Source organism: Equus quagga, chromosome 1 (genome assembly GCF_021613505.1).
Source record: "Equus quagga isolate Etosha38 chromosome 1, UCLA_HA_Equagga_1.0, whole genome shotgun sequence".
NCBI classification, from domain to species: domain Eukaryota; kingdom Metazoa; phylum Chordata; class Mammalia; order Perissodactyla; family Equidae; genus Equus; species Equus quagga.
Window position 1 is genome coordinate 103,593,084 of NC_060267.1, and position 22,766 is coordinate 103,615,849.

The window sequence follows — 22,766 nt, forward strand, 5'->3', positions numbered from 1 at the left end:
TAACACCAATCTTTTATAAATTCTTGCAAAAGACTGAAGAGGAGGGAATACTTCCCAACTCTTTCTATGAGGCCAGTACTACCTTGATCACAAAATCAGACAAAGACATCACAAGAAAACTATAGACTAATATACTTTATAAATATAAATGTAAAAATCCTCAACATAATACTAGCAAATTAAATCCAACAGCATATAAATAGGATTATACATCATGACCAAGTGGAATTTATTCCAGGAATGCAAGATTGGTTCAACATATGAAAATCAATCAATGTAATTCACTATAAATAGAAGAAGGGAAAAAAAACCCATATGGTTCTTTCAATAGGTGTGGAAAATGCATTTGACAAAATCCAACACCCTTTCACAAGAAAAACACTAGGAAGAGAAGGGAACTTCCTCAAACCAATAAGGTCATCTACCCCAAACCCAGGGTTGACATCAGACTTAATGGTGAGTGACTGGAAGCTTTCCTTTAAGAACAGGAACAAGATAAGAATATTCACTCTTACCACTTCTATTCAGCATTATACTGGAGTTTCTAGCCAGGGAAATTAGGCAAGAAAAAGAAACAAAAGTTATTCAAGTTGGCAAGGAAGAAGTAGAACTATCTTTATTTGTAGATGATATGATCTTGTATATAGGAAATCCTAAGGAATTCACAAAAAAACTATTAGAGAAATAAATTAATTCAGTAAAGTTGCAGGAAACAAGATCAATACACAAAAATCAATTCTATTTCTATACACTAGCAAGAAACAATCTGAAGAAGAAATTAAGAAAACAAATGTCAGGATTTCCTTCTTTCTCATGGCTAAATAATATTCCACGATATATATATTTACCACATCTTCTTTATCCATTCATCCATCGATGTACACTTAGGTTGTTTCCATATCTTGGCTGTTGTAAATAATGCTGCAGTAAACATGGGAGTGAAGCTATCTCTTTACTATCCTGTCTTCATTTCCCTTGGCTATATACCCAGAAGTAGGATTGCTGGATCATATGGTAGTTCTATTTTTATTTTTTTGAGGAACCTCCATACTGTTTTCCATAGTGGCTACACCAATTTACATTCCCACCAACAGTACACAAGTATTCTCTTTTCTCCACATCCTTGCCAACATTTGTTATCTCTTGTCTTTCAATGACTGCCATTCTAACAGGTGTGAGGTGATAGCTCATTGCAGTTTTGATTTGCCTTTCCCCAATGATTAGTGATGTTGAGCACCTTTTCATGTACCTGTTGCCCATCCGTATGTCTTCTTTGGAAAAATGTCTGTTCAGTTCCTCTGCCCACTTTTAAATCAGATTGTTTTGGGGTTTTGCTATTAAATTGCATGAATTTTTAATATATTTTGGATATTAACTCCTTATCAGGTATATGATTTGTAAATATTTTCTCCCATCAATAGGTTGTCTTTCAACTGATTTTTGAAAAGGGAAGCAAGACCATTCAACAGAGAAAGAATAGTAGTTTCACCAAATAGGCTGGAACAACTGGATATCCACAAGAAAAAGAATGAAGTTGGAGCTCTACCTCCCACCATATACCAAAACTAACTCAAAAAATGGATCAGGGACCTAATGTAAAAGTTAACACTATAAAAGTCTTAGAATAAAACATAGGCATACATCTTCATTACCTTGGATTAGGGAAAGGATTCTCAGATCAAATACCAAAAGCATAAACAACAAAAGAAAAAAATAGATAAACTTGACTTCACCAAAATTAAAGAACTTTGTGCTTCAAATAACACCATCAAGAAAGTGAAAAGACAATATTTAGGATATATATCCAGAATATATAAAGAACTCTTACAACTCAACAATAAAAAGATAAATAACCCAATTAAAAAATGGGCAAAGGATTTGAACAGACATTTCTCTAAAGAAGATATACAAATGGCCAATAGGAACATGAAACGATGTCAACATCATTAGTCATTAAGGAAATGCAAATCAAAAGCACACGCATGGAGCTGTCATCTCCTATGATAACAATACCTTCTTCTGGAATACCTCCTGAAGACCTAGCCTCAGGCAGGAGGAGGAGATGTCACTCTCTTCAGAAATATGTCCATGGTGGTTTGCTTGGTTTCTTCCTTCTTTCATTATAGATTTGCTTGTAAGCAGATAATGCAATATGAACATTTCTCTCTATGAATGAAACCTTTTGGTGTTGGGGTCTATGTTTTCAAACTTTTTAAGGAGCTTGTCGAGGTCTGCAAAAGCTTCCCCCAAACCCTTAATTGTGAATTTTTCTTGGGGGTTCTTGTTCTTTTACTTCTCCTGCAGTATCCTCTTCTTTTGCCATTTCTTAAGCTATGCATTCCTGTTCCACTTCCAACAACTCTTCATTAGCCAATTCCTCAGGAACCACCTCTAGGAGCTCCTCAATGTCATCCTCATCCATACCCAAGATAAAGTTGTTTACCATCTCAACCACAGCCTTGATGATTTTTGCCATCTTATCATCCTTGGTAAATCCTTTGAAGCCATGGATGAAGCTCTTGAGTGTCTTCTTCCAGATGCCATTTGTAAAGTCCTTGGTGACATCACCCCAAGCTCAAACAAGGTTCTTGGGATGCAGTCATAGGTATAATCCTTCCAGAATTGCACAGTATTTTCCTCAGTTGCAGCAATAACCTGGGCAAAGATCCCCCTCAGGTAGTAGGCCTTAAAAGCTGCTATAACTCCTTGCTCCATTGGTTGGATTAAAGAGGTGGTGTTTTGAGGGAGAAATACCACTTTGATCCTGGGATGAAGATCACCAATAAAAGGAGGATGTTCAGGGGCAGTGTCAACAATAAGCAAAATCTTGAAAGGTATGTTATTCTCAAAACAGTACTTCTCCATTTCACTGGCACAGAAATTCAGGAGGGCATCTTGGAAGAGGAGCTGGTCATCTATGACTTCTTATTGCTCTTGTAGTGCACTGGCAGTGTGTGCTTACTGATCTGCTTGAACGCCCCGAGGTTCTCACTGTGCCAGATGAAAAAGAGTTTCAATTTGTAGCCTGCAACATTGCCCCCAAGCAAGACTGTTATCCCATCCTTAAAAGCCTTGAGGCCTGGCAGCGACTTGGCCTCCTTGTGGATGAAAGTCTTTCAGGAATCTGTTTCCAGAATAGGGAAGTTTCATCCATATCACATATTTGCTCTGGCAGTAATTTCCCTCCACAGTCAGCTTACCTAGAGTTTCTAAAAATTCTCCAGCTGCCTTCACATCAGCACTCAGACTCCCCACCCACTTTCACATTGGTACGAATAACGATTCTCGAATCACTTAAACCACCCAGAGCTGGCAGTAAATTCAACATTGTAGTCGGGTCCAGCCTCTTCTTTCAACGTCACAAACTTTTTGCTTTGGCCCCGACAGTCATGGTGCTGAGAGGGGTACCCTTCTGTGTCTGGTCTTCAATCCAGGTCATTTGAAGTTTCTCCATGTTGATATACGCCCTTCTAGAATTTATGTTAGTCTCATTGCCTTCATGAAGCAGATCCTTCAACAGCTTCTGTCACTTTGTTCTTGTTCTTCAGGATCATAGCTATGGAGGAATGGGACATGCCTGACTGGCGAGCAATAACCGTCACTGATTTTCCACCTTCACAGACCTTAATCACTTTTAATTTTGTTTCCAGGTCAATCGCTCAATGTAGTCTCTTACTGGCAACGTTAACAGTGGATTTTATACAAAACTTAGGTGCCCTGATGAACAAAACAACATGAGATTAAATCAAGCACAAGAGAAAATGATGCAATCAAGAGACACAGTAAACACGAGATGTATGAGGCTGCTGCCAGAGTAACACAGTATACTGTTTTATAGTAACCTTTTGTTTTCAAAATAAGTAGAAAGAGTATACTCTAACATAACGAAAAAAGTATAGTATAGTAAATACAGAAACCAGTAATACAGTCGTTTATCATGATCAAGTAGTATGTACTGTACATAATTGTATGAGCTATACTTTTACATGGCTGGCAGTACAGTAGGTTTGTTTATACCAGCATCACCACAAACACGTGAGTAATGCGTTGTGCTACAATGCTATGATGGCTATGACATCACTAGGAGAGAGGAATTTTTCAGCTCCATTATAATCTTACAGGACCCTCGTCATATATACCATTTGTTGTTGGCCAAAATGTCATTATGTGGTGCATGACTGTATATGAAATGTCCAGAATAGACAAATCCATAGATAGAAAGCAGACCAGTGGTTGCCAGGGGCTGCGGGGAGAGGAGCATGGGGAGTGACTAATAGGTACAGGGTTTCCTTTTTGGGGGTGATGAAAATGTTCTGAACTTAGATTTGATAAAAAACCACTGAATTGTAGACTTTATTTATTTATTTATTTTTTTGAGGAAGACTAGCCCTGAGCTAACTACTGCCAGTCCTCTTTTTGCTGAGGAAGCCTGGCCCTGAGCTAACATCTGTGCCCATCTTCCTCTCCTTTATATGTGGGATGCCTACCACAGCATGGCTTGCCATGTGGTGCCATGTCTGCACCTGGGATCCGAACCAGTGAACCCCGGGCTGCCAAGAAGCAGAACGTGCGAACTTAACCGCTGCGCCACCGGGCCGGCCCCTGAATTGTACACTTTAAGTGGGTGGATTTTGTGATATGTAAATTTTACCTCAACTTTTTTTAAAAAATAAGAAGTATTGAAGATAGACAAAGGGATCCAACATACAAATAATAGAATTTCCTGAAGAAGAAAATCAAAACAAAGGAAATAGAACAAATCCTCAAAATTATAATTTATAAAAAATTTATGGAAATAAAAAAAGATATGAAACTACATATTCAAAGAACACATCACAAAGCTGAGTAAATCAACCCAAATAACCAACATCAAGACATATTATAATAAAACTATTGATCTTTAAAAAAAGAAAAAATCTTTTTGGCATATTGGCAAAAAAGAACATAATTTATAGGAGAATGAACATTAGTTTGTCATCAGAGTTCTTGACAGCAGTGCTTCATTCCAGAAGAAAATGGAAGAATGTATTAAAGAAAAGTGAACCAAGGATTTTACATCCAGCAAAACTGACCTTCAAGTATGAAGAACAGAGATAAACTATCAACATGCAGGAATTCAGGGAATATTCTTCTTATGAGCCCTTCCTAAGGAATCTTCTAGAGAATGAACTTCAGACAACCGTAATTACTAGAGAGTAATGAAAGGACTGGTAGTAAGCATGAAACAGAAGTTTGTGTGTAGAACTGAGCCTTAGTGAGGATTACAGGGGATAGCCTATTGTTTACAGGGGCAGATGCTCTGACAATGAGGATATAGAACGACCATTTAAATAATGAATCTCAATAATCTTTGAGAGGAAGATAGAGTATATGCAAATTTTTTTTTAACTTTTCAATGATCATAATTGGAGGTGGTGGTATATTTTTATTACTGTTGTTACTCTGAGACTGTTGTATGTTTAAAGTGGGATAAAGCACCCCTGGTATCCTTGAGAACCAAGATTTTCAGTGTGGAAGAAAAGAGATACAAATGTAATGGAGAAGAGGTTAAGTAAAAATGCTGCAGTCCTGAACTTGAATTGGAAATAGCAGTTTGAACTCGTGAAGTATTTTATCTTTAGATGTACGCATGTGAGCATGCACCTTTTTACCTTGCTCTGCTCACGGAAAAGGTCAAGAAATGATAACTGACCCAGTAGCAACGAGTATTGCTAGTGGGCAGACTGTAGACTTGAAATACCATTTCTCATCGAAAGAAACCAAGGCTTCTTGGAGAAATGGCAGATTCCAGGTCTGGGGCAAGAAAGATGTGAGATGAACCCGGAACACCTTGACAGACTAGATGGCAAGGGAAACATCAGAGACTACTAGGTTCATGTGAAAAGGACTCAGGAGCCAGTTGCAGAGGCCTAAGATGGGACAATCTGAGCTTTAATAAGAATAAAAACCACATTGGGTTGAAATCCATCTGATGCGTTTATAACTATGAGTTCACATTGAGTCCACTGAGTGATATTTAAGTTAACAGGATTCAAAACCAACTGAGCACCTTCTGAGTGTGACAGAGATGACCTCACTATCTTGAAATGCGGATAAAGAAAGAGTCAGGCAATGTCTACTCTTTCCCGTAAGCCTGTGCCACTGGGTAAGTAAGTCCCAGCTGAGGGAAGTGTCCCATAGGGAAGTGTCCCCTATGAAATTACTCCAGCTAATGTACGAAAACAAATGGTGGACGCAGAGCACATCACTGTACCACTCCAGCGAGTAGATGGATCTCTAGGCAGAATAATGGCGGCTAACATCAAAAAAGACTGAAGACCGATGTAATATGACTTCTGATGAAAGAACCAACCGCCAACTACAGACCTGTCAAGAGGAGCAAACCTGAGTCTGACCCAGTCTCTGGAACCAGCTGCCGATTTGCAGGATGTACAGAGGACAGAGCAGCATGCTGAACTGAATCCTGAGTGTGAAGGTGGCAATGTCAGACTGTGGGTGATGCTCCAGGTCAAACGGCTCGGAGTCTTCATGGATATATGGTAAGGGAATAGAGAGAAGAAAGGGGAACCAAGAGACTTAAAAAACTTGTCGAAAATTCTTAGATGGGCCAGACTAAACTATAGTAGCTATGGATGCTCACCAAAGAGAAACACGAGCAGCGATTACTGTAACAGTGAAGGTGGGGATCACTTTGGAGGGAAGAAGAGAGGGGGCCCTGACAGGGATGGGCATTATTGGAGGGGCTTCTGAGGTGGCTAGAAAAGTTCCAGTTCTTAACTTGGGGGTAGTTATAAGGGGTTCACAGTAAATAATTTCTTAAGCTGTACATTTGTTTCACGTAGTCTTCTGTATCTATGTTTTATTTTATCATAAGATTTTTTAAAATAGAGAAAACAAGGTAAAAAAAAGACCGAAGACGACTGTTCAAAAAACAAAGAATGTTAGTGTATTCAAAATGTTTATAAGGCATGTTTCCTCGGTTCCTTTTCATAAGGTTAAAAATACCTCTTGGTATTGGTGTCATGAAGATGAATATATTCACAGTTGAAAGTAACTTGGGCCATTCCAACAATCAGACAATAGCTGTGTGGTTTGTATTAATAATGACCAATCCCAGATCCTTGTCACCTGAGCTGGCTGTCCAGCTATAACCTGTCTGCCTTCACTGTAACAAGAGAAGTTTGGTTGAAATGATTTCTAAGATCTTTCTTAGTTCTGTGAGTCTGCTGATCATTTTCATGTTACAACACTGAAGATGCACTTCTCCGCATGTCAGCATGCTACAATTTATTCAAGTGCACATTATGAAACTTAACTTTTCTAAAGTGCCTTTTCCTGCCATGATACCTTCTCTGTGGGTCTTCCTTTACGATTGCTGTTCTCTGGAACCGTAGGTATCCATAGGGGATTGGTTAAATAAAGTGTGTTGCAACCAAATTCTGCATCCCTTTGCAGTTGTCTGAAAGGATGAGCTGGACCTCTATTACTGATATTGCAGGAAAGTTTCCAAGATGAGAGAAAAACACAAATTTCAATACAGTGTACAGTATAACAACATTGTAGTTAAAAAAATTATGTGGAAATATTCACTTCTTTTACCATTGGTTTTCTCCTGGGAGTAGAATATGGTGGCTGAGAAAATGTTATGGAGAAATAGAGAACATTGCCTTGTTTTTTGGGAATATTTTTGTACAGATGCTTAAAATTGTTTTAAAATTGAAGAATAAAGTGCATATAGTAAAATGTACAGCGTGATGAATTTTCACAAACTGAATACTCTCATATAATCAACACCTAGATAACTAATCAGAACAGCCCCAGACCCCAGAAACCCCTCATGCCCTCTCCAAGTCAGCACTCCTCACCTAGGGTAACCACTATCCCTATTTCTAACTGTGCTGTTAATTTTTTATGTGCAAGATTACTTCTACAGTATAAAATATAAAAAGAAAAGAGCTTCGAAGTAGGGATTTATTTATTCAAAACCACAATGATATAACCTAGTCTAGAAAACCAGAAGTAAATGTTGGTTCCCTAACTCCAAGAAGCTCACAGACTAATGACTAATTAAATAACAGAACTCTGACAGAAACATAAATCCAGCGCTGCCAGCACAAGATAATGCTGGGGGAAGCTGAGGAAGGTATTCCAGAAAAGCAGGGCTTTAAAGGATGTGTAGGAGCTGGCCATTAACCATTGCAAAATGGACAAAGGCTACAAAGAAACTTTGTAAGTGAGCACAAATGAAAACTAGCTCTTTAAGACACCAGTTTATGGCGCGGCCTGGTTACTGGTTAATCCTACCTGGTTTGGCTTCTGAAGCCATCAATCAGGATGACATCATTGTCGATCAGGTTACTCGGGTGGTGAGCATTTGATAGCTGTGTAAGGAGGAAAAGGAAGTCTCGGGCAACCGCCCCTGGTTGCCCACAAGGGGAAAGCCATGCAGCACGCAGAGGCTGGGAAGCCTTTAATTAAATTCAACCACTGTAAGAAATGCATCTACAGCTTCAGTGTGCCACGGTGCTGCCCGCTCTGCCGGCAGGACATGGGCTCTAGGAGGCTGGAGGAAGCACCTGTTAGCATCGCTAATCCGTTTACCAACGGGCATCAAGAAAAATGTTCCTTCCTCCTCAGACCGACTCAAGGGACGTTTCTTAGGTACAGTGTTTTAAATGTTACATTGAATTGTACGACCTTTTCCTTTTGTGTTTTAGTTACTAAAGCTTTCTTTTTCTAATACGCGCTATACAGTGTGAGGTTTGGTGGATAATCTTTCCAGTGTTTTGGTGTTAAGTCCTAAAACATAGGCCTATTTGTTTCATAAAAATAGATGGGGTGCATACTTTCCTGGAATGATAAGTGCAAGAATATATGAAGGTCAAACCTGCTTACACAATTTTAAGAGAGAAAAATCGATAGCGTGGAGATGTTTTTACCCATAGATTTTGTGCTAAGAGGCTAACTGGGAAAATGACCCAGAGGCTAATCCTACTAAAATAATACCTTTACTGAGAGTTAGTTTTGAAGTTCTGTGACAATGTACAGAGCCTGAAGAATGGCCACTTATAGACTATTTTGCATGGAGGTGAATTAAATTGAAGACTGGAGCTGGTCTATTTCAATTGTAGATGCCACCTGACTTGAAGAAAGATTTCAGAAATCAAAATGAAAGGGTTGTGCCTCCTTAGTGTCCTCGTGGAGTTTACAAATGGAATTAGAAGTGGCCCTGCACAAGCCAGGTTTTGAGAGAGCACCCAGGCTACTAAAGGACAGCACGTGCCGTAGGAAGCGAGTTCATGCGCATCGTCACGGTCTAATGCCCAGACCTCCTTGCCTCCTTGCAGTTTACCCTCCAAACTCTCACACACTCTCAAGAGTGCTGGTTTAGGATGAAAAAAACTGGAGTTGACTATTCTCTTCCCTGCTTACTAACTTCCTTAATCAATTTCTTTCTTGTCCTTATGTGGATGAAATGAACCAAAGTGTGTAAAGGCTTGTGCCCTGACCCTTCTTCAGGGAGGCTGCAGGAGGCAGAGAGCACAGTGCAGGCTTTGATGCCATAAAGCTCCCGTTCCTAGCCTGGTTCAGACCAGCTCCAGGATCCTCTCCCTAATCTGCAGAATGAGGATCCCGCTGACCTTGCAGAGTTGTGAGGGTCAGCAATAAGGCATATCAACCTGGCCTTGGCACTAGCCACGATGTTGGACCAACATGCTCCTTCCCATCCTATTCTTTCCACATTGAGTTCAGAAGGTAACTGGCAAAATCTTCATTTCCACCTTCATCAGAATCATGAGCCCCAGACTGCGTCATAAGAGCCCCTCATTCATGGTAACTCAGAGTCATTAACAGGGTGGATTCCAAAAGCTTTTGAATAAAGTGGTTAAAATTCGGAAATCATTTGCTGTAACGTTGGTTCATTCAACAAATCCTTCCTGTGGGAAATACCAGGGATGTTACAGCAAACAAGCCACAACCCTGCTCTCAAGAAACCACACAACGCATGACAAGCTTTCAGGCTGGCCTCTAACAAGTATTTATTCATTCTAGGATGTGGTGGTGCTAGTGACAGGCCTGGCCTCTGTAGGCATCGGCAGAAGGGAGGTGGTGGTGTTGAAACAGGTTATATGCTTTGGCATGCTCCCTTCCCTTCAGGCCAGGATCTGCAGGACCCCCAAGTGGCCCCCTGCCCTCCAGACCCTCTAAGATCAAGTTCCAAACTATTTCCTTCCCTCTCATCCAATTTCCAAACCCTGAGGACTGACTCCCACAACTCAGCTTGAGACAATTTCACCTACTTTGTAAAAGAGATCCAGAAATGACCCAAACGAATCACTGAGGCTGTTATCTAACTAGGTAAGGATCCCTTAGCGCTGCCACATAGGTTGTGCAGGTTGTGGACTGCACAAAGGTGGTTGTGGGTACTGAAACTCAGTCTGCGCCCCACTCACCAAACTAAGCACTCTGGGCAGAGCTGCATCTGCAGGAAGAAGGGGAACCTTTTCTTAATTTGTACAAAAGGTGTATGGGAGAGGGGTGGCATTCTACATTTTTCCCTCTTCACAGCACTTATCAATCTATCAAAAACTTATTAAACTAAAATTACAAAGTCTTCTCTGGAAGTAGTGAGGGCAGTGATCTCATCTTATTTCCTGCGGTGTCACTAAGCCTTCACTTCAAAACAGGCCCATAGCTGACACCCAATAAACGTCTGTTGTATGACTGAGAAATAACTGAAGGACAAGAGGGAGGGAAGGAGGGAGGGAGGGAGGGAGGATGCCTAGGATTTAGGCAGGAACCAAAGTGCAGTGGTGCGCTCGATGCGCAGTGCGCTCGATGCGCAATGCGCTCGGGGAGCGATCTCGGGGTAGCACTCACATGGCGGGGCAGCGCTGTAATCAGCCACCCAAGACTAACTGTGTGTCCCAGCTTCATTCTCAACTTCTGAACCCACAGGGGCTCAGAAAACTCAAAGTGGCTGCAACAAGATGACCTGGGCGGATGGCTCTGAGGAAGGAGGGATAGCCATTTGTGTCCTTGGTCATTTTAAACCCCAGAACTGCCTGCTTTAATAAGGAAGCAAATATTCAGACCTGTGGTCTGACAAAGGAGCTCTACTATTTAAAAATTACCTCTGATTTACTCGACACCTGGACGTAGCCAGCACTCAACAGGCGTTGTATTCTCATGACCAGCTTGCTAGGAGGCTTATGGTATTCCCAATTTATAGATGAGGAAACTGAGATCAGAAAGAGAAAGTGACTTGCCAATGAGTCACGGCTAGAAGTGAGGGCCTGGGACCGTACAAGGAGGTTAAATTATGTGCAGTTACACAACTAATGCACAGTCTCGGGTAAAGAATTTCAGGAAACAGGCTGTCCAGGAAAAGTGGGTGTGGCCACGGGCTACAAGACCAAAACGGGCTACATCAGTTGAAGGCAGAAGTCCACTGAGATGCATTCAGGGTCCTCCCACTATGTCAGCCTCAGGAACAGGCCGTCCCCTCCCACAGGAGGAGGAAAGAATAAGGAGCTCCTGCAGCAACTATCCTCGGGGGCCCTCTGCCTGCGGAGCCAGGTGTTAAGCTGACCTTACGCTCCAGCAGGCCTGGCCTTCCAGCCACCAGCCTTGAGTACTGAGAGGCCAAGAAAACCCAGATGGGGACACAAGGGAGTATTTTCTACCTCAAATGTACTCTTGGCTCAATCAGCTGTGAAACAGGGCTTCCACTAACCTGGCCACTGACGGCAAGTCCTGCACCAGCCGAGAGAGGAGGCCTATCTCTCTCCTCCTGATACCAACTCTTCATGCCAGACACGTGCAAATGACAGAAAAAAATATACTTGTCTCTTCCAGGGAGTATGATGGAAGGTCTGATCTTCACGTTGGAATAACCAATACAAACGGTGAGTGCATTTTCACAGCTTAAAAAATCCCCACAATACCCAGCTAGAGGAGAACAGCATTTCCAGAGAAAAAGCGATCATGGCAACATTTAATCAGTGATTCCTCCGTTCCCTGGGTTCTCCTCTGTCCCATGAGTGGGCAATGCTACCCCAAAAAAGAGAAATATGTGCTGTACAGCAAGGTGTTACTACTAACAATACTGGGTATTTGAAAGCTCTTTAAGGTTTTCTAAGCCAAGAGCATCACAAATCTGTAAGTTCTGTTGGTTTTTAAGAGAGGAAGAAACCGATGTCCAGAGAGGTTGAGCTGCCCAAGACCTCATCTTCTGTTGGAACCAGCACTGGACCCAGGGCCTCTGGTCCCCGATCCTATACTCACCCCACTGCCACTGGGACCTCATACTCGAGGGTCACCAGGGGCTAGGCAGGGACCCTCGGGGTAAATCAGGGGATAGAGCACCTGAGCATGTGGTGGGGTGTGCAGTGCTTTGCTTTAAAAAATAAGCATGTTTAAACAAAACAGTTCCTTTGGCCAGATTTAGCTGAGGGCGCACAGTCTGCAACCCTGAAACCAGCACATCCTGGTCTGCAGGAACAGGGCCTGGGCGTGCCACCTGTAGGAAGCTGCAGGCCTGGGAATGGTGAGCGAGGCCAGTCCGGTGAGGCTGGAGAAATTGACACTGAGCAGAAAGCTAGGACTGGGTTTTTGAGCTCAAGAGTTACCCAAATGAGCAGTCAAATTTACCACCAGTCTTTATTAGTGGAAATTTATTGCTGATTTAAGGAAACAAGATAGACCCACTCGTAATAGAAAACTTCAGCAAAAATATTTGGAGACGATTATCCTGGCACCTACTGTTGCCTCCTTTTCCTGGGGGCGACTTCGCGGTACTGCTGAGCAGATGGAGCAAGAGCTGGGTTTCCTGAAGGGAAGGCTGTGTCGAGAGCACAGGAGGCAGAGGCCCACAAACCCTCCCCGACTCCAGGCAAGACCAGATCTAAGGTGGGTGGCTGCCTCCCGAACTTGATCCTGGAGGCAGGAGATTCTGGAGCCTCTCACGGCCTGTTGCTCTCTTACAGCAATCAAAAAGTGCCATCTGGGTTATGTAAAGTTACCACAGTGGCAGCTGTCATTGACTAAGTCCCCTTTTCACAGAGGTGCACTTCCCCTTCAGCCTCTGCATGACTCTGACTTTGATCGCAGGAGTTGTGTATAATTACACCGCGCACGGTGTCCAGCGAGATGAAGCAGGCTGGGAGCAGAGTGTAAGCATCCCGTTATTGCAGCCCGGCATGTTTGGACTGAGGGACCAGTGGGACAAGTACCTGGAAGACTTCTCCACCACGGGGGCCTGGCTGCCTCACAGGTACGGGGCTGCAGAGACCACCCCTCCCTGGCCCCCATTCACCACCAGGTGGGATCCCAGCTCACAGAGGACTCTGAGCTGTGTTTAGTTCATGCTGAGCCTGTAGCAAGACAGTAGCGCCTGTAACAGAATTTAAGCAGGAGTGGAATTCCCGTGGGTTTCCTGCAGAGGTGAGCACATTTACACGACAGAATCACAGTACTGTAAGAGCTGGCAGGACCAGAAGTGAGTACTCTATTTTAGTTATCTGACTAGGTATTATAGCTAACAGTTAGTAAAATATACAGCAAAAGCCACAATATTATACTATGTTAAAACAAAATTTTTCAAAAATGATGTTCAAAATGTAAAAATATCTAAAGCTTTTGTTTTTTGGTTTAGCAATTTTGAAATTCCTCAATTTCTTGCTCAATACTTTAGATATATAGCATACTGGTGGATTTAAATTGTTTCAAGACTTCCCTTGAAATAAGTTTAGACACTGTGGGATATCCTAAAACTTAGAAATGAAATTCCACTTCTAGAATCTAGAACTGCGGTGAAATCAAGTTCCCCAAATTGGCAGTGTACATACAACTTAAGTCACCACTCTGAACATTTGGGTGAGTCCTCTCTGTATTTAAGTTGCAAGTAGAAATAGCCCAAGATGTCAAGTCTCTCTCGAAGCTTTGTCGTCACAGGGGCCAGCACACAAAACGGCCCAGCTCTCAATTCCGAGTTACCCAAATGAGCAGTCAAATTTACCACCAGTCTTTATTAGTGGAAATTTATTCTGTGAAGTTGGCCCAGCCCAATTTCCATTCCAAAAGTCCTCCGGCAGCTTCACAGCCTGTTCCTGGGCAGCTTTCAGAGCTAAGCCTTCCTTCTCAACAAACACCTTTGTTTTGTAAGGTACGAGGAAGACCACCACAACTGCTACAGTTACACCCTCACATTCATTAACCGCATTCTGACCACGGAAGGCAGGGAGCAACTGGACAAGAATGAGTTCACGGAGAAATACGTGGTCCCGAGGACAAGGACGGCGTCCAAGTACATCGCACTCTACCGGGCAGCAGAAGAGCATGGCTTCTACGCGGTCGACCACCCTGATGAGGAGACGAGCCCTCCTCCCGGCGGTGCTTTGTGCTGAGTTGGCTGCGTAACAGCAGGAGGGGCGGAAGCTTGGGGGGGGGACCACCTTTAGTAGGTGTTAGGGATTTCTAAATGCGTTAAACTGTGGTTAATAAAAAAGTGTTATGACTCTCCTTTAAGCATATTTCAGCCTACCGCAGTAGAAGAATTTATAAAATTAATAAAAATCACCCTGGGTTCTTCAAAATTGTATGCAGTAGAACTAAATTCTTCTCATAGCAGATCGCTTTTTAAACAGAGAATCCACGTTACAGCATAAAGCGGCAGCATCCTGTGTTCACAGAGCAATGAAAACTCTTCCTATACATTAATCAGAGCTGAACAAATTCACCTTTCAATGTGAATCCAGAAAGTGGGGGTTTGTAGGAAGGCGAGTGAGACACTTCAAATTTATGAAGTCATGAGTACCTTCACCTCACTGTTTTTATTTAAACAGTACATGGTAACTTTCTGAGAGTCAGTCATAGTGAAAAAAACAAACAGGAAAAAAAGGTCTCAGAATCTAAGTTAGGAAATGGGCCCTCCTGAATTAGCCTTTCTGTGTCAACGTGTGGCAACTGCCGGACCGGCAATTCCTCAAGTCAGCAGAATGCCAGTCTGTTTCCTTCTCATTTTTCCTGACCTGACTCGAGGAGATTGAGGTGTTGGGTTGGCAAAGCACCTCCTCTGCCCTCAGGAAATGCAGGGTTCAGAAAGGACACAGGGAAAGGTCCTGAAGGAAATACCTTCAGGAGGAGGAAGGGGACAATTGGGATGAGTAACCATAAAGAAAGGAGATGATTTTTATCAAGCACATTAGAATCTGTATACCCAAACAATCATCAAACTTTACCCAATGAGCAAAACATTTCAGAATTCCTTCTTGGAAACTGCTTCCAGCATTTTCTTTGTTTCTGACCAAACGTGAAATACTACTCCACCACCAAATGATGTCTAATTTCCAAAAACGAAACCCATCTTCAAGGTTCCCATTTTCAATGTACCAAACCCATCTTCAAGGCACCAATAATTACTTAGTAATAAAGATATTCAGAAAACTTGCTACAGATCCTCAAAGCTTGTTTCCAAAGAGGCCTCTGGCCAATATTTCAGTACTAGCAACTTTAGTGGGAAAAAAATGCACGCCATACCAACTTTTGCATTTCTAAGTTCTGGCACTTTTCTTTAGGAAAAACAAAACTTCCCACCAGAATATGATACCACTTTAAACAGAACTGTGCTGTGGCGTGGTGTTCAAGAAGTCATAAAGACCTCAGCAGGTAAAGATGAAAGAATTGCTGAGTCAGGGGGATGTTCCAATTGGCCCTGTTCTCTTAACACTCTATCTTAGGACGCCGCTTCTCTGGTTGTCTCTATCTGATGATTACTCATCATAGTAGCTGCATTTAACGAGTATTCATAAAGACTCCACACCAGAGTAGACACTTCTTAGTCTTCCCTTCTAATCCTCAAGACCATCTGTGAGGTGGGTACTAACATTATGCCCATTTTACAGATGAAAAGGGAATGACTTGCCTAAAGTCACACAGTAGCAAAACCGGGGTTCAGACCCAGGTTTGACTGCAAAGCTCATGCACTTAACCTCGGCCACCCAGCAAGCTGAAAGCAACCAATGGTACCTAGGATGTACAGCCACTGGGTTGGCAATTTGCCATCATTAGAGAAGATAAAGAAGATAAGGATTTTGCTTTCATCAACATTCAAACATGGAACGAAGGTAAATAACGTCATAATTAAAGTAAGTATTGTTAATATTAGAAACGCCAATTTCATGCTACTGTCTCTTAGTGCTGCATGACCTTCATTTTCAAATAAAGCTTTAGTGGTCCCCACTCCGTATTTTAGGGGCTGCTCTCCAACCTGGAGGTGACACTGGCAGCAGTCAGTCTCATATTTCTTTTCTCACTTCAGCAGGCTCCAAATTCCCCAGTCATAAAATCACAGTACCACCCTACAGGTTTTACCCCAACAAAGGAAACCAAGCACTGGAACACCACCAATAGATGGCAATATTGCTCAGTTTTGTAGAATTATGAACTGAGAATTCTTCGAGTAAGTTTCCTTTATTATACCAGCTAAATGCTAACTGTCGGAGGAGGAGACTCGGCACCGGCACCCATTCTGCTCCCCAGACAGTCTCGGAGTTCTCCCCAAAGGCACTTCTCATCTCAGTGTCTAGCACTGCCTGGGCACACACACACCTGGTCTCCATCAATACTCACGGAATGGGCTCATTGTCACCGCAGGGTCAGAGCTTGCCTCAGTGTGACCGATTTGAAAGATTAAAATGACCCATTCAAAAGTATGTTTGCAAAGCCTCTACAGCTTGCATGCATTACTCTTATAACCAGGCAAACCCAATAGATATTATTAAAAAAAAACACCCCACAACGGCTGGATCTAGCTCCCTTTGTCCCACACGTGCTTACCACAGGATTCTGCCCCATCTCCAGAGCTCACTTCATTACTTTACTTCCAACTCTTTCTACCACCTCCTTCTCTTCCACTGTTACCTACCAGGGCATAAAACAGGCTTATCACTTCCTAGAGAAAATAATTATGGAATGCTTACACTTTGGTTTATCTGAAAGGGAAGAACGTATACCTACAATGTGCCAGACCCTTTCATATGTCATCTCACTTAGTCCGTGAACAAACTCAGGCGGCAGTAATTATGCCCACTTCGCAGGTAAGGGAACCAAGGCTCAGAGTGATTCGGCAGTGTTCCCAGGGTCACCACTATTTTCCTGGTGTAGACTTGGAATTTGGACCCAGGTTTTTCTGATTCCACTTTCTACTCTGTCAGGACATGCCATTTAAAAATTAGGAAGAAGAATATCTACCTTTCAAACACTGTTTCTGAAAAGGTAAAAATTTTTAAATGCTAGAACATGTTCACTTAAATGATAGTGAATTGCTTTCAAATAAAAACTACCTCAGTTTAACAATTTCACAGATGTGCTTTCTCATATCATGTATTCTTAAGGGAAGCATCCCTATATTTAACAAAATAGTAAAAAGATTTTAAAAATGTTCAGCCTACATAAAAAAATCAAAGATTTAGGATAAATTGATGGGTTTATGTATCTCTAAATTTTAGAAATGGGTCTCAGTTACAGTTTTAAGGAAGTTAACACGCAGGGGACAATTATTTGAGGCTGTAATTCAATTTTTAAAAGTTCACTTCAGTTGGTAAAATCACACGTGGAAGGTGGGTGGTGGGGAGACAGTTCCTTTCTTTTTAACCCAAGTACTTCCCCACAAGGGGAAAACTAAGTTAAGAGCCACAGTCAAGTAAATGGAAACTTTTTAAGAGAAAATGAAAATGCTTTAACAATGTAAAATAAGACAAGATAAAAACTTTATTAAGTAACAATGAATTTTCAGATTTGTATATTATGCTCAAAAGCATAAGGAAACCTAACCAGCTCCAGCCTGGTAAACCTGCCTAAAACCATGTCCCCTTCACTTCGATTTAACCCCTGCCAAGTGTTCCGTATGAGCTAATGACTTTATAGAGGTCACTCTTTATGAGAACTTACGACAGTAAAGGCACAGGCGTTGCCACTGCCCGTTAAACTTTGGGGATGAGATCAGAAAACGTCAGCCTCTAAAACGGAAGCTAAGAGAATCAACACGCAAGGACCGACTCCACAGTAACCACTGTCGTCATGGCGTCAGCTGTGGCTCTTAGGACACTGGGATTCCCCGCCCCCAAACGAACCATCACAGCTGCAAATTACTGAGGGGGTCTCAGGGGCCAGGCACTGTGCTAAGCACCGTGTAAGGATCAACCAGCCCACCCAATCCTCCAGCAGCTCGCTGAGGTCGAGAACATTATCAGTGATTCACTTATTTTGATTGCAGTGACACTCATAGCACATAAACCTATTTTAAAGTGGACAATTCCGTGGCAGTTAGTACATTCATAATGTTGTGCAACCACCACCTCTCTAGTTCCAGAACATCCCATCACCCCAAAAGGAAGCTCTGGACCCACTAACCGGTGGCTCCCATTCTTTCCTCCCCCTGCCCTGGTAATCACCAATCTGCGTTCTCTATGGATTTACCTATTTTAGGTATATAACTCGAATCATAATATATGACCTTCTGCAACTGGCTTCTTTCACTTGGCATGTTTTCGAGGTTCATCCGTGTTGTAGCATGTGTCAGTACTTTCTTTTTTTTTGTGGCTGAATAATATTCTACTGTGTGTATGTTGATAACATTAACTACGTTTAGCAGATGAGGAAACAGAGGTCAGGATTGCACAATCAGTAACTGGATGAGCTGGGATGCAAACCTGGGCATGACTTCAAACCCAGCACGTAACCATCTTGCTCTCCACCTAAGAACAATCAGAGACCAAGGGACTGCTGAAGCCTGATGCTGAAACCAGTCTCATAGTTAAAAATCCTGAAAACTGCAAGCTACTGACTCTGACCCGAGGACGGGGTGCCTTAAAGGCAGAGCAGGCTTGCAGTTGCGGCACCATTTACTGGCGCCCCTGCTCCCTGGGCTGGTCCGGCACCTTCCAAGGGTGACCGCCCAAGTCTACCTGCAGGTTTTTCAGAAGGCAGGATGACAGTAACCCGGCTCGCTCCATTGACAGAACAGCCCCTCCGGCATGTAGAAGGCCCTCAACAAACATCCCCTTACCTCTCTCCACTTTCTGTGCACAAAGCATGCCTGCATTTATCAGATGGGCCTAACTTCCACAGGCACATTTCAGTTCTCAACCCAGATTTAGCTCAGAATATAAATAAATCCACTGTCTTCTTGGACTCTTGCCAGTTTGGTGGGTTTGAGTCACTCCTTCTGGAAGGGAGGAGAAACTCTGTTATGTGTCAGGTGCTTTCTGAGTTCTCCCCCTTTATCCACATAACCACACAATGAGATAAATATTATCATTGGCCCCATTTTAGAGATAAGATGATTGAGGCTCACAAAGGGCAAGTGAAACCATCCAGAGTCACATAATCACCGAGAGGGAGAGCTGAGATTTGAACGGTTCCTTTCTAGAAGGCTCCTTCCACTACCTAGCCTTCAATAAAATTCTCTGGGGAACCTAAGTAAAAGCTAAGAATCATGCATTGTACCAAGGTTCTTAACCTTGGATCCAGATGGTCTTCACAGAATTTGTGAACTTCCTGACACTGTATGCAAAATCACATGCACAAGCATGTTCCTGGTGACAGGAACCTCAAGCTGTACCCCAACCTTGAGGTGGGGGACCACTGCCCAGCCGTACCAGCAAATACCCAGCCCCGCCATGGGCGGCCTTCCTCTCTAACCTCTACCCAGACAAGGCCTAACAGGTTGTATTTCTGACCTCACCTGATTTTCTAGGCTGGTGTCACTTCAGCTGTGGTGATCTTGTAAAGTTCCTGAGGGCTCAGGTTAAGTCCTCTGCTTGCACATCCTGGCAGTGGTGTATGGCAGCCACATCTCTGAGCCTCAGACCTTCCTCCTCTGGAATGCCTCATGACCTGAACTCAGAAAGCTGTTGTAGGATAAGTACAACAGCCCCATCTCAACTCCCACTATCTGACTATTTGCTATAACGATTTGCAAAAAACATTACCCTATATTGGCCATCCAAATAAAAAACAACCAACACGGAAGAACCTGCAGCAAAATCATTCAAGTTGAGCGTCTGAACTGGACCGAGCACATGGCACACGCTGCTCTTAGCAGACTGCCCGATGCTTATGCTGTTTAGACATGTGGTGTGTTATCACCTCATTTTTCCCACTTTAAGTGAAAATGTCTCCTACAGAAGTGGAAAAGCCTGTGAAGAAAGTAGGTGAGTTATAGAGGCCTAGGAAATTTCCTATGTTAGACAAAAAGAGAAGTGATAATGTATTGAGAAAGGTGATTACATAAAAGATATAATCCTGGCCAGGCATGTGTCCCCAGTTTCTTGTGTTTTTTTGCATTGGGTGACAAAATATAACTTGCGAAGTGTCAATTCCGCAAGCTTTCACAGTGTTCTTGAGCATGGTGTGCTGCTTTTATAAAACTAGTTAAATTCTTGTATGGAGGATGCATGGCCAGTCAGTGTGATGCCACTGGGCACATGCTGGCACAATGGGAGGATGTGAACGCTTGGGGAGAGCAGGAAAAGTGATGGACCAGAGAGAGGATCTGGGGAAGGATTTCAGTTTTAAAGCAAGTCTGGAGGGCTCAAGAGATTTAAGAACCACGTAAGCCTGATGCTCTGAAGGGTGTGGGTGAAGGAATTTCCGTTCTCTGTGAGGCTGCAGCATCTCCTCCAGTGACCTGTAGAAACTCCCAAAGGTGGTTTTATCGCAGAGCAAATTTCCAATCTTGATGAATGTGAGCTTTTTTTTGAAAACAAATGCCATCTTGTACATTTATTTCAGAAGGCAAGAAAAAACTGCTAGGACATAATACTTCCAAAAATAAGCTAATACTGCTCTTAGCTGGAAATTATGAGGGTGACTGATGTAAACCAAAACCTTTGCTCGTGTGGCATTCCAGAACCCCCAAAGATGGCCCTTGGGTAATGCTGAAGAGCGCACGGCCTGCTACATGGTGTTCAAACCGTATACATGAAGAAGGAAAGTCTTTCACACAAGGCTTCTTTGACTAAAGATGCTGCTTTTGGACATTGTTCCAGAGCTTTCAGTTAAAAGTAATATCTGCACGGTCTTTTGGCTTTTCTACATCTTTACCGTAGTCTTCATACCAAGGAGTCACCACAACCCTCAAGGCACGTTAGCTGACGAGAAAGCACTTTATGTGGGGCGCTGATGGAATGAAGGACTTTGAGGATTCACAGAACAGTTTTTACCATAAAGGCATTTGATGCACTGATCAGGCTTGGAAAGAAGTGTCACCACAAATGATGAACGAAATAGGGAAGAAATGGCTCCTGAAATTTTTTGCTGACTTACAAGGTTTTGAGAAAGTGATGATTCAAGACAAAGTCTTACTTTGCTAAGGAGCCTGGAGTGAGCAAAGAGGACAGTGAAAATTCTGAAGCACTATTAGCATCACTAATGAAGAGCGAAGAACTTACACTGAGAAGCTCCTTCAAACTGATGGTCGTTATTGGTCTGAGGCAGGGGAGGAAGAGGAGCGCCGTTATTCGAACGTCAAATCTTTAAAATGTAGAGCGTGCAGACATGCTTTTGTTGCGAGAACAGGATCACGACATTAACAGAAGCACTGTGTGAAAACACACATCTCTAAGCAGAATCTAGGTTGACAGAAGCTCTAAGATCACACACCAAGGGAATGCAAACAGATGCCCATTTTGGCTTTTTTCATCTCGCAGCTTCCAAAGATGGTTTAGCCATCCAGTTCCGGAGCCTTGAGTGCCGAGGAAAAGTCTGTCCGCCTTCGATTTGGACACTGGATGGATCTCTGACATTTGTTTCCCTCACACCTTCACTGGCCTCTCCTGCTCATCTTCCCCCACCCTGTGTCCTCTGTCCGTCTCCCTCTTCTTGCCTCCAAATGCAGCCCCTCAGGCAACTCTTCACCGACATCAAGCCAATTAAAAAAGGCTTTATTTATTGTGTTTTATTAAATGTTTGTTGCATTTATGATGCATCTTCATAATTTCACCACATATTTTTATAACAAGTTCACTGACGCAAGATGCAATTTTTATCTAAAGTGGTACAATATTGTTGTGTACTGTACACAAACATGCCCAGCACTGAGCTCATTGAGAAATAAATAACTAGGTAATTGGTTTTTTTTTTTAAAGATTTTATTTTTCCTTTTTCTCCCAAAGCACCCTGGTACATAGTTGTGTATTTTTAGTTGTGGGTCCTTCTAGTTGTGGCATGTGGGACGCTGCCTCAGCATGGCTTGATGAGCGGTGCCGTGTCTGCGCCCAGGATTTGAACTGGTGAAACCCTGGGCTGCCGAAGCAGAGTGCATGAATTTAACCAGTTGGCCACAGGACTGGCCCCGGTAATTCAGGTTTTAAATGCTTTCTATGATACAGAAATCCTTTGTTGGTATTAAATGGATTTTAAAGTATTTGAGTAATTGGTTAAGTTCTTGGACAAGCTGAGACATGTTATTATTTTTCCATTTAAAATAATGGAACATGGGGTCCTGCAATCCCCAACTCTGCTCTCCGGCTCTCCTTCAGGAACACACGGGATATGGATAACGAGATGCATGTGCACCAAAGTGCCCTGGAAACTGCAGCGTGCCGCATAAACATAAATTATCATTTTCAGGTAAAATCAGAGAGTAAGAGAATTTCCTTGTTGCTGGAAGAGTCCACTTAGGACTCATTTAGTCCAAGCTCCTCAATGAGTGGATGAGGACACAGAGGCCCAGAGATGAGAAGCTCAGGGTCAGTCAGTCA

At 42.7% G+C, this 22,766-nt stretch overlaps 1 protein-coding gene across 1 annotated transcript; it reads left to right on the top strand.

Annotated features, from left to right (window-relative positions):
* Window positions 1-8,443: 8,443 nt before the first annotated feature.
* On the top strand, window positions 8,444-14,511 carry MKRN2OS (MKRN2 opposite strand). The gene is made up of 4 exons (XM_046678248.1): window positions 8,444-8,661; window positions 11,860-11,909; window positions 13,114-13,276; window positions 14,168-14,511. Exons 1-4 carry the CDS (start codon window positions 8,444-8,446, stop codon window positions 14,406-14,408), a joined length of 672 nt encoding a protein of 223 aa, XP_046534204.1. The 3' UTR covers window positions 14,409-14,511.
* The last annotated feature ends 8,255 nt before the right edge of the window (window positions 14,512-22,766 follow it).

What these genes read in the sequence shown, in the direction of transcription:
- MKRN2OS (XM_046678248.1), top strand. Translation starts at nt 8,444, where the DNA reads ATGCAGCACGCAGAGGCTGGGAAGCCTTTAATTAAATTCAACCACTGT. An exon ending in TGGAATAACCAATACAAACG is followed by an intron (nt 11,910 to 13,113) that starts GTGAGTGCATTT and finishes CTTTGATCGCAG; the next exon opens with GAGTTGTGTATAATTACACC. An exon ending in GGGGCCTGGCTGCCTCACAG is followed by an intron (nt 13,277 to 14,167) that starts GTACGGGGCTGC and finishes TTGTTTTGTAAG; the next exon opens with GTACGAGGAAGACCACCACA.